Genomic DNA, 14473 nt, shown 5'->3' on the forward strand with positions numbered 1-14473 from the left:
GCAGGCGCACACACACACACACACACACACACACACACACACACACACACACACACACACACACACACACACACACACACACACACACACACACGAAGGGGAGGGGAAGAGGTAAACATCAGCTGGGTCTGCAGCCTCCCTGAAACCAGGAAGTGAAGTCACACAGCAGCAGCAGGAGAACACACCGAGTCTTCTTCTTCATCTTCTTCTTCTTCTTTAATTATAAGAGTGCTTTGCAAAGGCTATATATTACTTCAGGGGAAAAGAATGTTTTTTAAAGTTTTCATTCAGAGTTCCAGACTTTTCCAAAGACTCTCCACCACTGAAGTGGAGAGTTTCATTGTTCTGTCTTAAGAACGGTTTCTAAGGCTTTTACATTCTGCCAAGACTCGGAAATTTATACCCTGTGCTTTGTTAAACTTCTTTTGCTGCCTCAGCTGCCTTAAGACACCTCCTGTAGTCAGTCTTAGACATGTACGTATATAAAGAACCAGATGTAATCAACCTGTTTTTACCATTTCCACCTCTTTTTCTTTGTCACCAGTTTTTCATCTAGAAGAAGACCTTTCAGTTCCCGACACTTACTGCATGTGAAACTGCTTTTGTGCTTGTTTGGAGAACAATATTTTTTTAAAGTAATAAGTTTTTAGAGCATAATGTTTCCACTAGATTTGTATTCCTGACAGCTTGTTGGGGAGAAGCGCAGGGAAGCTTTTGAAAAAACAAACTTGGCTCACCTCATTATTTTATTGACAGACGCGCTGAGGCGCCTGCTGCTCTCAAATGGCAGTAAATAATGAAATGAAGTGATTCTGGCTCCGGTTTCTCAAGAGGAAGGACCTCTGTATACTTTCCCTCATATTAGATACTGTTAAATAAATCCTTGCAATATAGCGCACAACACATTACCATCTGCCTTTTGTAAAGGAGCGACGCTATAGTCGCTCGAAAGTTTGAGTAAAGACTAATGACTGTAAAACCGTAGATCCAAGCAAGTCCACCAGTTATTCAACATCCCTTCCCTTTGGTTTCCACCAACTCGGGAGCTGGTTAAATTAGCATTAGGATATAAATTACATGAAATGCCCTTTTGTTCCAGCTTGGTGCGTGAGACAGAACACGCTAGGAGAAGCGTAATAAACCCCTGTTCCATCCACAAGTGTGAGGCGCCAGTGCAGGATTGTTCACATTGTAAGATCTCTCGGCCTTTCATGCTCGGTGGAGTTACTTAGTGGCTTGAAGCGGTGAAGGAGGGAGAGAGAGAGAGAGAGAGAGGGAGGGAGAGGGAGTGAGTGGGGGGTTAAGCAATTAGTGTGTGAAATAGATATCCTCTGCTTTTCCAAGCAGCCAGCCTCGCTCTGCCCCGAGTACAAAGTGTTAGTCTGTCAGCGGTACCTTGACAAGAGGAGAGTGCTCGCTGCTGTTTGTGTGCCTGCCTGGCGACCATCTTGTCTGATTATATGGTGCAGACAGTGCAGAGGGGCTCTGAGGCGGCTGTGTCATCTCTCTCTGTGTGACTCGGAGCTTTGAGGAATCTGTAAAGTTCAATTCTTTGCATTTGAAAGAACTGAATCTGAGCTTTTTTTCCCCCTTGCAGTTCAACATCAAGGACAGTAACGCTGTTGCTAAGTCATATTTAACACACTAGACAACAGTGATTACTCTTTGGGACATTTAAAGTATTAGTGTTTATTATGAAAGTTGAAATATACATTTTAATTTATCATAGCTTGTGTTTTTTTTTAAGCATCAGTTACACATTTATAGTCCAGATATTTGTGTTATTTTGGTCGTGATAGTGTTTGATCAGATTGAGATTAGAGATTATCCCCTGACAGGAGAAACAATCACCAAAATACAATTACATGATAAATAAATAATTTCTCAGTTGCTTTATCAAATTGTCTTTTTTTTTTTTTTTTTTAAAGTCTGCACCTGTGCCATAAGAAGAATCATTTACAGCAGATACAGCAGCGTATTTACAATGTAGTCGAGAGGAAACTTACGATTCATTTCACACATTCTATGTCCAAACCAGTCAGCTACTTGTTTTAATATAAAACATCGTTAATAGACTTGTAAGTGTGTTGGAAGAAGTGCAGCTTCATAAATATATTGAGAACTTGAGAGAAAAAAAAAGGGGCAATAAACATACATTCACCATTTTCTAACACAAAGAGCCTGTGACAGAAATTAAACTAAATAAAAAAAGAAGCCTTTTAACTAACTGAGCCTTTAAACGTTAAACACGTCTGTCAGTGGTAAATAGTCATTGCCTCTTTGTTGGGCGCACAAATATACACTTTAAAAGTGGGTCATCTAGTGGTCAGACAGTGACAGACAGTAATTGGTGTGTACATTCCTCCAGATTGTGCCGTCCATGTATTATCACTACATTTCAGTCTCAGGCCTGAGCGTCGTTTAAGCATTTCAGAAACCCACAATGTTGTTTAACAACTGCAGCTCTTTTCGAAGGACAAAACAGACAAAACCCAAACTACTGATTTAAAAAAAAAAAGAAAAGAAAAACCTGCTCACTAAACAATGTTCCCCAAATTGTGACTTATTTTCCCAATCCAAAAGTGATGCATTATTTTATTTTTTACAACACATGAAAAAATACAAAAGATAAACAATGTGTATCAAAAGTTAAAATAATGGAAAACAATATTATTGTGGATAAATATACCTGATATTAAAACTTGGGCTGATTTTGGCTCATGTCACTCAAATCGAGCTAAAAGGGGTTTCATTTGATTTTTTTTCTAAATAAAATGCCAGAAAATAATGAACTATGCCCAGATTAATAAATGGTGAAATCCTCAAATTGCTTGTTTGTTGATTTTAAGGCCTCAATTAAACTCCGGACAGCTGAACGTGTATTTGTTGTTATGCTTTTGTCTAGAGCACATGGACAGAGCCTCGCACAGACCCTCTGATGACCAAGTTTACGTCATGTGGACCGTTTCCGATCACTAGCTTAACTTTCACAAAATGGCAGAGATTCATACTTAGGATGAAGAAAAGCAGCAAAACCTTTGAGAAGCCCAAACCAAAGAACGTTTAACATCTTTACTTAGACAAAAAAAATGGCTGAAATCGTTAATTCATTTTCTGTCTGTTTGCAACTATTCTGATAATCATCTCTTTTCTTTTCAGCTCCAGTTAAATTACCTTCTTGAGTCATGAAGATCTCCGGGGATTTATCTTTCAGACAAACAGATAATGAGAAAACCTGAGAGGCACAAACTGGGGCTAGTGCATACAAAACTTTTTTTTTTTTTTTTGTTTTTAAATGCTGGGTCAGCTGGGTTGTTCAAACGTCTGTATCCAGTGGGGGAGGGAAATCCAGACATGGTGACAGCGAGTCCTGACTGTGTGTGGAGCTAATCCCAGTGTCTGAGTCTGTGTCTGTAATGTCTAGAGGGGACAGGCTGTGTTTGAGTTTCACCGTCTGTGAGACGCTGCACTGAGTCTCACTTTTCACAGGGAGAGGACTGGACTTCTCCTCTGTGCTGTCTCCGATTTGCAGTGAGCTCAGCTGGGCAGCCAGATGCCAGCACTCCTGGTCCTTGGAGAGCAGCGTGGTGTCAAAGTACTTTATCTGCTTGTCTATCTCTGCGGCTTGGTTGTGAAGGGACACGCCGGTGAAGAGGCTGTGTTGCAGTTCTTCCTGCATCCTCTTGAGCTCGGCAGTGTAGAACGATTCGTCCGTCTCGGAGGCGATCCAGTAAGCAGCCGCCGCTCCTTCCTGTTCACTCTCCTCATGTTGCTCTAGCGGGAAACTGGCCCTCCCCAGCTCAGTGTCAATGTCCCGGGACAGCTGGAGGATGAGCTCCCGGTGTCTCTGAACCTGCAGCTCGAGCTGTTCGATTCCATCGCCGGTGTACAGGTACTCCAGCAGCTGCTCCTCAGTGTGCGCCTCCAAACTCTGACCACAAGCCTGAGCCGGTGAACTCTCACACTCTGCCTCTCTCTGCACCTGCAGTTCAAACTGCTCAATGTCCAAATCCAGCTCCCTCATGTGTTGGATCTGCTCCCGGATTGTGTGGTCCTGGTTGAGAATAAGCTGCACCATCCGCTCGATCTCCTCGGCGCCCGGGGAGCTCTTGCTGTCATTGTGAAGCTTCTCCAGCTTCCTGAAGGCTTTCTTCACCATGCGCTTCTGCTTCTCCACTGGCAGAGACTGGGGGTAGTGCGCACGGCCGTGCTCCCACCGCTTCTGCTTGGCCCCCTTGGACTTAACAGCCTTCTTGGCGGGCTGAGGCACAAAATCGCTGGTTTTGAAGAGAATAAACTGGATGAAGGGTCTCTGGTCACCCCAGGCATACCAGAGCCTCAGGATTCTGGTGAGAGGAGGCAAAGCTCTCTCAAAACCCTTCCAACGCTCGACGAGACAGAAGTCTTTGGGTTCCCCGTGCAGGAGCCGCTTGCTCTCCGGGACTGACTTGTGATCCTCCAGTAACGCCTGAATCATATCTGCACAAGTTGTGTGCTTTGTTACCCCACAGACGACCTTCTCCTCATTGCAGACAGTAACCTGAATCTCCTTTCCGATCACAGGCTCGGCATCTTTTGTCCTGGGAAAGAGACAGGAAAAAAAAAAACTTCAAAACGTGGCTTAGAAATGAAATGAAGACTCTTTAACATCCTAGTATCCCCTCTGTTTTCCCTCAAGTAACTTTAAGGTTGTTTAAAATCATCAACACTACATAAATTGAAACCAGACTCTTGCTATTGCTACACAGCCAACGTTAGCATTAACAGCTGTTTACATAGCAGTCTAGTAGAAATATTGGCAGTTCAGCATAAAACAACTGGAAAGCAACTTTTGTTTTGCTTCTATCACATTTTCTCTTCTACTGAAGTTAGCATGCTAACCAGCTAGCCCTGGTCCGATTGACCATTTCTGATACCGAGTCACTATAGCGCCGGGGCTGCCCTGAAGAAGTAGCACTGCTCAGAGGATGAGTTATCGCCTCTCGTCTTGTAAACACAACAATAGCTGAAGCTTAATGCTAACGTTGGCTATGTAGCAATAGCAAAAACTGACCCACTGGCAGGCTGCTGCTGCTCAAGCTTTTAAACAGGGCAAATACAGATATCCTCAACCCAAGAAAGTTGTTGTGTTCATCAATGAAACATTAAGAATTATATTTCTCCCTATGAATGGTAAAGTGTGTTGGTCTACAACTTTGGATCAGACAGATATATCTCTTACTGAAATTTTGTGCAGGCGTTCGTGGTCCCCAGAGGATGAAACCTACTGACTTTACCTATAGTGCCACCACCAGGTCTAGGCATCAACTTATCCAATTAAGTATCAACATCTACTGGATGGATTGCCACAACATTTGGTAGAGATATCTAAGGTGCACAGAGGATAAATCCTCCTAACACTTTGTCTGTAGACTCTTAGGTGTTTGTCTTTTATGGTGATAGCTGACAGCGGAGAGGCGACAGGAAATGAGGGGATATAGAGGAGGGATTATGTGCAACAAAGGTCCCCAAGTCAAACTTAAAGCAGAGACATTGAGATTAATCCAAAATGATGTTGTTGTTAGCCATAAACTAAAAAATGAAATGTTTTTTTTTTTTTTTTTTTTTTTAAATGGCCATGTTTACAAAAAGTTCGGTTCAAACTGCAGCTCTGGAACTGCTGCTGTGAGAGAGCTTGTGAAGTATTTGAAGTGCAACACACACATACTCTCCCACTCACACTTTTGAAGTCCTTTCACCATTCTCAGTATTATTTTTTTTTCTTAAATAGATTCTACTTTGATGGTTTTCCATTAGGTCAATGAGCAGAAAACTATGTTCGCTCATTTTGTGCTCCCAAGCTTGATTCAATTAGACTGTTGCTCATCGTCTTACTCATCAGAGATGATCACTTAATGGTCCAGTTCTGAGCTATTTAACCCCAAGGCCCTCATTACCTTTTCATCTGGACCGTAAAACTTGTTCAAAAACTGACCTCTGATGGGCCGACGATATCTATTTTTTACATGCTTAATGGACCACCGGTAATATCCAGGACCTAATATCCAGTCATCAGATGAAAGGCACTGGCAAATGCAGACATCCACAACATGAACAAGTAATCAAATAAGCAGATAACATTGCCAGACATTTCAATTTGATTTCAAGATAAAGAATGATCTATCATGTTATTATTTATATGAAAGATAACATCTCGGGATTATTCAACAATTTATGTGATTAATTAGGTTAACTCTGATGTACTGTAGCCGACTGCCAAGTTTCAAATGTTAAGTTAAAGCCCACTCTGTAATTGCATAAATGTTATACGTCATTCCTTTTTTGCTCCCAGATAGTTAAATGTCAAAGAAACCAGGAAGATTACACATGTAATTCCACCAAGAGACAAAAACTGGAGCTCCTCCTTCAACACTGAACTTTTTTTTTTCCTGTGTGGTTGCAAAACCACAGACTAACCTTTCTTCAACAAACAGGCAATACTTAATTAAAATGTTAACAGCAATAAATCAAAACAATCCATTTGTAATGCCGGCTGATGCCAGGTTTCGTCAACAGTATTTCCAAAAAAACTGATTTCACATAGCAAACTGATGACATCACTGAGGGAGTTTAGTTGCAGCTCAGCAAGACACACATAATCTCAGATAAGTGGAACCAAAAGGTTAAAGGATTTATTTTTTTCTTTCAGTTTGTATTTCATACATCGAGACCTGCATTCAAGGATGAGTGCACAAGAACAGATTCTACAGTATGTTTTACCAGAAAATGAAACAAACTGTGATTGAAATCAAATACGATAGATGTACAGCTGTGCTATCAAAAGTTAGAGGTTGTTCCAGGCAGCAGTGGCTTCAGATCTGAACCTTGCATCTTGTACCTGCAGTGCCTTTTTATCATCTGTGGAGATAACCTTGGTCGGCTGCGGCCCACATTAATCTCTGATCATCGCGAGGGAGGGTGGACAAAAGAAACATCCTCTGAAGATGATACAGATACTATCTACCTGCATGCTGACACGACTAAGTGAGATATTAAGTATTATTCAAATAACTTAAGTGACTTATCTCACAGTTTGCTGATTTTTTTTTTCTTTTTTTTAACAGACTGATACTGTTGTGTTTTGGTTCCCACATGGCATGAGAACTGGATCATTGTGTAAACTGCGGGTGAATAAGTTGTCAGGAATGCAATACCTATGCAACAATGCAAGAGGCTGGTTAATGGTTATGGAGACCCTCGGTAGACGAGCGGGGCGAAGCAAATACCTGAGCTATGCGCAGGCCAAACAAATCCAGCACGCCTCTGGCGTTCACAGACAACAACCACGACGACTTTGACCTCAAGAGTTTCCAACTACCACCTACTCAGGAAACCCCACGAACGCTACTGCGGTGCAGGGAGGGAGAACAGTGGGTGGACCACACCTGTACTCTAATGCAACAGCCTTGAAACACATGAGATAATATGTTTGTACAGCTTATATTTTAATCAACAGTCCTCTGGATTGTTTTACATCGTCTCAAACACAAGAGGTTATCAGGTAAAATCAGGTGTAACTATGGACACATGCAACCTGCAGTGATGTACTAGCAAAATACATTCACTCAAGTACTGTGTTTAAATACAGTTTTCAGGTACTCTACATCAGTATCTTCATTTTATGCTTTTTTTAGAGGGGCGTACACTCCACTACATTCATTAAGCAGCTGTATTATTAGAGTTCACTGGACATTAAATCCATAGCGAATGTATGTAAAATCTTAACTACCCAATGATATTCTAGGTTGTTAAATCAAGCACCATCTTTACTGATTATACAGCATAAACCTCTGGTTTAAAGGTGTTGCAAGCCAAAAGGTTTGGGAACCACTGCTGTAACTGCACTGCAATGCATGGATGGAAGGATTGGTGAAAGAATTGCCAGAAAAATAGAAATGTTTCCTACAAACACTAACACTGGCCTGCGTAAAGCATGTGGGAAACGAGTATCTATGGTCATATCTGAACATACAGGTGAATAAACAATGCTCTCCAGACAATTGGGTATTTCAGAGAGGGTGACCCAAGCCCCTCAGCTGTGCAGGAAGCGGGTACAGCAAGGCAGGGAAACACCTGTATTTGTCCTGGGCTGAAATCACCAACATCCTGCCACCAACAGTTCAATGGACAGAGGGAGGAAGGGGAAAAATGGATTTCACGCCGGTCACTGTGGTCTGTTTTCAGCTCCACTCTCATGTGAAGAAAGTGCTGACAAATGTATGACTGTGGGGCCACGAGCCATCTCCCAACTGTTTGGAATACAACCTTTTTAGTAATGTCCAGAGGTGTTAAAAACGTGTTTTTAAACATTTCTCAGGGGACGAGCTGCTCAAATATGTCAATAACTGAATTAATCTTCAATGGGAGGAACAAGAAAGCTAAGGGGCAAAAATGAATTCAAATAGCATCAAACATTCATATTTCATTTGATCATGACTGTCACTGTTATGATGTTGGATGGCCAGCATGCTAATTATTTTACCAAGGTAGCTATGGGCTAATTTGAGTAGTGAGTTTACAGTTGAGTGGCAGCCTAAAATACCTACCTAAATGTCAGTGAATGCTAGGCTTTATAATATGACTTCTTAACTGATTGTTTACTATTTCAGTTGGCTACTAGCTACTGTTCTGCTGTACTGCTACTGGGGGGAATGGGGGGGTTGCCTGCCTGCCTTTCCTGTTCACAAGCTGTGCCTCTGACTGTTCTTCGTTTTTGTTTTTGTTTTGTTTTTTATAACAGGAAGTGGAGAAAAACATGGGTGACCACTAGTACCTGCGACATCAGCCATAGATTTGTGATCATGGACTTCTTGAAGTGTGAAGTCTTCTGTAAAACTACATTTGGGGCCTGGTTGTAAATGTAGGTGGAGGAAGAAGCAGCAGCAGCAGCAGCAGCAACAACAGCTGGTTGTGAAAAGCTGAGACACAGCAAATCAAGAGAAAACAACCTCCAACATACTTTTCTCTAAGCCTCAACACCTCCCTTAATGGCGCAATGATTCACATAATGGCCAACAAAACAAATTAAAAGTTTCGAGTTAAAAAACAGAACAAAATACTTTTCACTTTAACCTGTGCTATGCTGAAGGTCAAATTCCTTAAGACTACAAAACTTTATCACTGGATCGCTCAAAACTGTCTGGAGTCACGTTGTTTTCTGAGGGAAAACACTTTGATGAGAATGGCGGTATCTGTGTTTGCTAGTGCCAAAACCACTAACCCCCTCGAGTCCACTCCCTGCCAGGACAGACACAAATGCTGCACGCACCATTGGGTTGATTACATCGCAGCTAATACATTTGTACGGGCTGTCACTTTGGGTGCCATTTGATATTCATAGTTTGGGATTAAGCTGCGGTACCAGACGCAACAAATGAGGGTGCCCTCATAGGTCACAGCTTTGGGTGATAAATGACAAAGCTGACGCTGATATCGTGGTGAAGTCGAACCTTGTGATTTGGAAAGGTGCCAATGGAATTCAGGACGTACAATGATTTATATTCTTTAATAGAAATATTAGAATACAAGGTTCTTGTCACGGCGAGGATGGATGCTGTGGGGTGGATAACACATGATCGTTTCACACCTGAGTGAACCCAGGAAACCTGAGCAGACCTGCTTGACCTCAGCCTGAACTTACAAGTTGCAATACCAAGGAGACATCAGACATGTGAGGAGGAAACCACATTCAAATTATCTGAATTTTAGTACAAGTTTCTGCGTTGGACGATTACGTTACAGCTCCACTGTGGTGGTGTGGCTCTCTTCCATTTTAATACTCATAATGACAACCCTGCAGACATTAACAATTCCCTCTTGTGTCATAAATTTGCAAGCTACAAGTTACCACAGAGGACCACATGCTGGTGGTTTGAGCAAGTCATAACAAACGACAGCATTATGGCGCTCCAGCGTCTCAGCGCGTTTTTCTCAGATCAATAGTGATAGCCTATGATAAGGTGATGCGGATATTTCAAACAGGAACAAAGCTGCTATGGCGTATCAACAAATATTTCTTGTAGCCACTGATGTAAACAGGTTCTCATTTACTCCCCAAGGGACTGAAAACTTTGATTATATCCTGATTAGTCTGGCGGTGAGGAAATCACAGGATTGCTCTTACTACTGAAACACAAACAGTACGTCAGCTGATGTGAAAACAGCAGATAAGTGACGTAAAACTTGTTGATACTATAAATCATTCCTTATCGTAACTCTAAAGTGTTGGTTCACCCAAATACATTTCTTCTTCACCTACCAATCCAGATCATTTTGTTTATACTAGCCATCTCTGCTGTCACCTCGGTACAATGGAAGTAACAGCCATGCTAGTAGTTCTGAGGCTTTGGCACAGTGATAATTCAAGCTAATTGCTAATAGCAGCATGCTAACATGCTCACAATGACAACGCTAGCATGCTCATATTTAGCAGCTATATGGTTTATCATGTTCACTCATCTTAGCTTCGTGTTTTAGCATGCTAATTAGCACTTTAATGCTTAATGTAACACAAAGCTAGTTTTGCAGTTTCAGTGGCACTAGTGTAGGCTACATGGAAAGTTAGGGAGTCGCTAAAGTTGTGACAATTCATCAACAGCAGTTGAAACTTCACATGTCAACATCATGTGGTTACTACAGGAAAAGACAGATGATCACAAAGGACATTAGGATTCACCCTTTAGGCACCATGGATAGATACCAAATTGCATAACAATCCACTTAACAGTTGTTGATATCTAAAATCTCTCGCCAGAAACGGTGTCTTTGTAACTCTGGGTAATCCACTTTCAACTGAAGGAAGACGTATTAAGAGTAGATATCAATAAACTAACCCTTTGAATGAAGGAGATCTTGAGTTGTGAGACATGATACATCACATTACAGACATGACATTTGCATCGGTTCCCACACGTTAAATGTTAATAACATTAGACTAACTAAGATGAAGGTTTTATCTGCCCTGTCTGTCAGTGAATGTGTGAAACCAAAAAAGGGCAGCAAACCATTTTAAAGTTAAAACAGAGAATTATATTAGATGTAGAGAGCATCTATGTAGTGTTTTCTCTGACAGATACACAGAGAGTGTAGGACAGGAGACACTTCCTCTGGCTCTTATCTGTAAGAGGATGAGGGATCGGTGAGGAAATAACATCACTTTTCTATCTGTATATGTTCATCTCTGGGATGATGACTCCTCTGATAGGCATCTGTGAGCAGAGACACAACACACCCCTTCCCTTCTCCTCCCTTCCTCTGTGAAACCACCCACCCCTCTTATTTTTTTCTTCCTCCCCCTCTGAGCAGGTCTGTGAATCACCAAATAAGCTTTTGCTCAGTGAAAATAATACAACTGGTATCTTTTTTCTTTTTTTTCTTTTCTTTCTTCTTTTTTCTTTCAAGATTTGCCCTGGCTTGCTAATTTGTGTTATCCAAACAATTTCAGTAGCTAATTGGTCCTGTGAACAATGCTGTCATGCTGTAAGTGTGGCTCAGTGCAAGATTAAGTGGGAGAGGTCACTGCAATGCTTGGGTCACGATTGTCACTGGCTGGAAACCATTTAATTTTCAAACCCTTTCAGGCCTGTTTGTGCTCTTTCACTATGGGATGCCACTTTGACCACGAAGGACTGATTGTTTGACAGTATTCAAACAAAAGTGTGATTCATCCCCAATCATCAACACATTTGAGTTTTTTATAATCTGAAAGTGTGCAAAGGTTTCTTATGTTTGACCTGACTGCAGCTCCACGTCATTGTCATCCTTCAGCAAACATCCAGCTCAGTGTCTCAGCGTCAGTAAAAGCCCGTCTCTGAAATCAAGCGTTTGACATTATCTACAGATCAAAACACTTAAGGTAATTATAGGTGCTGCAGTGGTAATTACCACGCAACATGAAAAAAAAGAAATAAAGACATCCACTGGAGACAGCTTCAGTCAGACTGTTTGAAGTTATCAAAGATAATTCATCTCAGCTCTGTGTGTAATGTGAAAGTACATCCATTATTCTGCTGGTGCCACAGTCAAAGGGTTTGTTTTTCTTAGGCAATAATTTATACTAAATTACTGTAAGTTTTATTTCTGAACTTAATCCAAACCCTTTTCCACTGAGTTTGGTGGTAAATGAGAACCTTTTTTAATAAGTAAAGCTAATGAAAATACGTCTTTACCCACAATTAAAACCTTCCTGATCCCGGTTTTGGCAGCATGAATCCTGCCTGCACCCTGCAAGGGATTGGATCATGACCTAGATACTAAGACAAACTCTGTTTACCAACTCTGCACAACTAAAGTCTGCAGTCCACAACAGAGGACAGCTTGTGCCTCAGTGAATCTAATTTTCCCACCTTTTTTTTTTTTTTTTCTAAACCTGAGGCTGAATCCCAGCTGTAGCCAGGGGCACATCAAAAGGCCAGGTTAGTCACTTAAGGAAATTGCTGAGGCAAATTATACATGTTGATGACAGGATCTCTCTCAGGTCCTTTGACTCTGTCGTACCAGATGAAACGGGTATTAAATATAACATCTTTGTAGTAATTACAGAGCAGGAGAGGGTCAAAGCTTGTATGAGCTGATGCACAGTGCCGTGTACTTTGACAGGAATGAGAGAAACACTATCAAAAAGTGTAATCTGCTCAATCTTTCCACAATAATTGGAAATATTACAACAAACAGGGAAGAAAACAAGTCTTACATCTGCTTAATTTAGTGAAAGGATCCAAATGTGTGTTAAAAATATAGATATATGGATGAAAAATTGTTTAAGGTTATATCCGCTTCCCTCCTCCAGATGCAAATATGCAATCGGCCTCCGGCCTTAAGAAATATTCCTTTCACTTTACTTTTGTGTTCTTGTAGTTAATGGCATTAAATGGCGTTTCTGATTATAATATAGATCCACGGTATCACCATGTTGGACAACCTGCAGTTTCCTTCTAATATTGTTGGTCAAAAAGATGCTAACACAAAGCTCCATTCACAATTCACTTTTCCCCCCTTGTGCAGCTCAGTCATTAAATCCAACGCGCACTGACTTCAGTTCAGGTCTCCCTCCTCAGCAGTTCAAAACAGAGAGCTCTGCGAACTTGAAAGAACACACACACACACACACACACACACACACACACACACACACACACACACACACACACACACACTCTCTTATAATCGCACTCTCATCAAATTACCTGTTTTTCAGTCGAGCTTTCAGGAAGTTTTTTCCAAACGGAGCCATGACTGAAGGAGCGGAATTAAATAGACAACAATCCCAAATACGTTACAGTCCCCGCATGGCAGGACGTCGGACAGTTGTGTGGTGTGTTTCAGAAAAGTTGAGTCTGTCCCGACTGCAACTCTGTCCGCCGCCCCATCCTAAAAGCGGGAGGGAGGTGTTTCCCCAGACTTCATAGACATTTATCGGTGAAACTCTGCCCCCTTCCACCTGCAAGAGAAACTAGGGAAACTCGAGCAGAGAAAAAAAAAATGACAAAGGTAAATACTTGTGTGAAAAAAACGTAAAATAAAGAACCAAAAAAAAAAAAATTAAAAAAAAAAAAAAAAAAAAAAAATACAGTATAAGGTCAATTTAAACTCAAGTTAAAACATAAGAGAACATGAGACTATCTGGGCAGTAAGTGCTAAAATCCCAGGAATAAGTCACATTTTGATTATAGAAGAGATTATAGAAACAGCCGTTATGAAAGTTGAAACATCCATATATAGTAGCATATCACATGCACAAATATTATTAAGATTACATATATTACACAATATAACACACAATGAATTAAGCTTTTACAAATATATCTAACGGTGCAATGAAGAGGCAGAAGTCAAGTGATGTTAAAATATGATTAGTTTACAGTGAGCTGCAGTACAGGACATGCAGAGGAGGATTCAACCTCTTGGCGTTTGGATTGAAATGACAGAGATGAGATTCAGACATAAGAGGAATGCAGCCTGCGTTAACTCCAGCCAGACTGTTTCTTCTGCAGATCGCATACGTCTTGGAGTTGTTCCAGCTGGGTTGTTTACTGTATATTAAAAGAGGATAATTCTCTCTGGGGACCAATTAGTGTGAAAATGGACGAATGAAACTAAGGCTGATTTACAATGAGGATGCACCAACTCGACTATACTTACTTTGTGGCTTTCAATCAAAGTGGATTTTATGTGATAGTGTGCCACATGTACATACAGTATTTCATTAGAAATGTCCAGTCTCTTCTTTTATATTACAACCCAAAGCATCCTAGATTAGGATACAAAATGAACAACGATCAGAGGTGTTTGCCAGGACATAATTTTGTCATTTATAAAGTTTGTTACTGCTTATATTTAATTTCACAACATGTATACAGTTTATTTTTGTTGATCTGAAGTCCACCAGATCGCACCTGAACCTTCAGACAGACAGCAGAAAGAGCAGAATAATGAA

The 14473-nt window shown here is 41.0% G+C and overlaps 1 protein-coding gene across 2 annotated transcripts; it reads right to left on the reverse strand.

Annotated features, from left to right (window-relative positions):
- Positions 1–1906: 1906 nt before the first annotated feature.
- On the reverse strand, positions 1907–13361 carry rassf9 (Ras association domain family member 9). 2 transcript variants are annotated; one of them, XM_022746254.1, is made up of 3 exons: positions 13224–13361; positions 11772–11848; positions 1907–4580 (listed from the first exon to the last, which is right to left on the reverse strand). In XM_022746254.1, exon 3 carries the CDS (start codon positions 4475–4477, stop codon positions 3317–3319), a length of 1161 nt encoding a protein of 386 aa, XP_022601975.1. In that variant the 5' UTR covers positions 4478–4580; positions 11772–11848; positions 13224–13361; the 3' UTR covers positions 1907–3316. The 2 variants fall into 2 exon arrangements, with proteins under 2 accessions (XP_022601975.1, XP_022601974.1); XM_022746253.1 differs by lacking the exon at positions 11772–11848.
- Positions 13362–14473: the final 1112 nt, after the last annotated feature.

The sequence above is a fragment of the Seriola dumerili genome, unplaced genomic scaffold (assembly GCF_002260705.1).
Source record: "Seriola dumerili isolate Sdu_G_001 unplaced genomic scaffold, Sdu_1.0 BDQW01000097.1, whole genome shotgun sequence".
Lineage (NCBI taxonomy): Eukaryota > Metazoa > Chordata > Actinopteri > Carangiformes > Carangidae > Seriola > Seriola dumerili.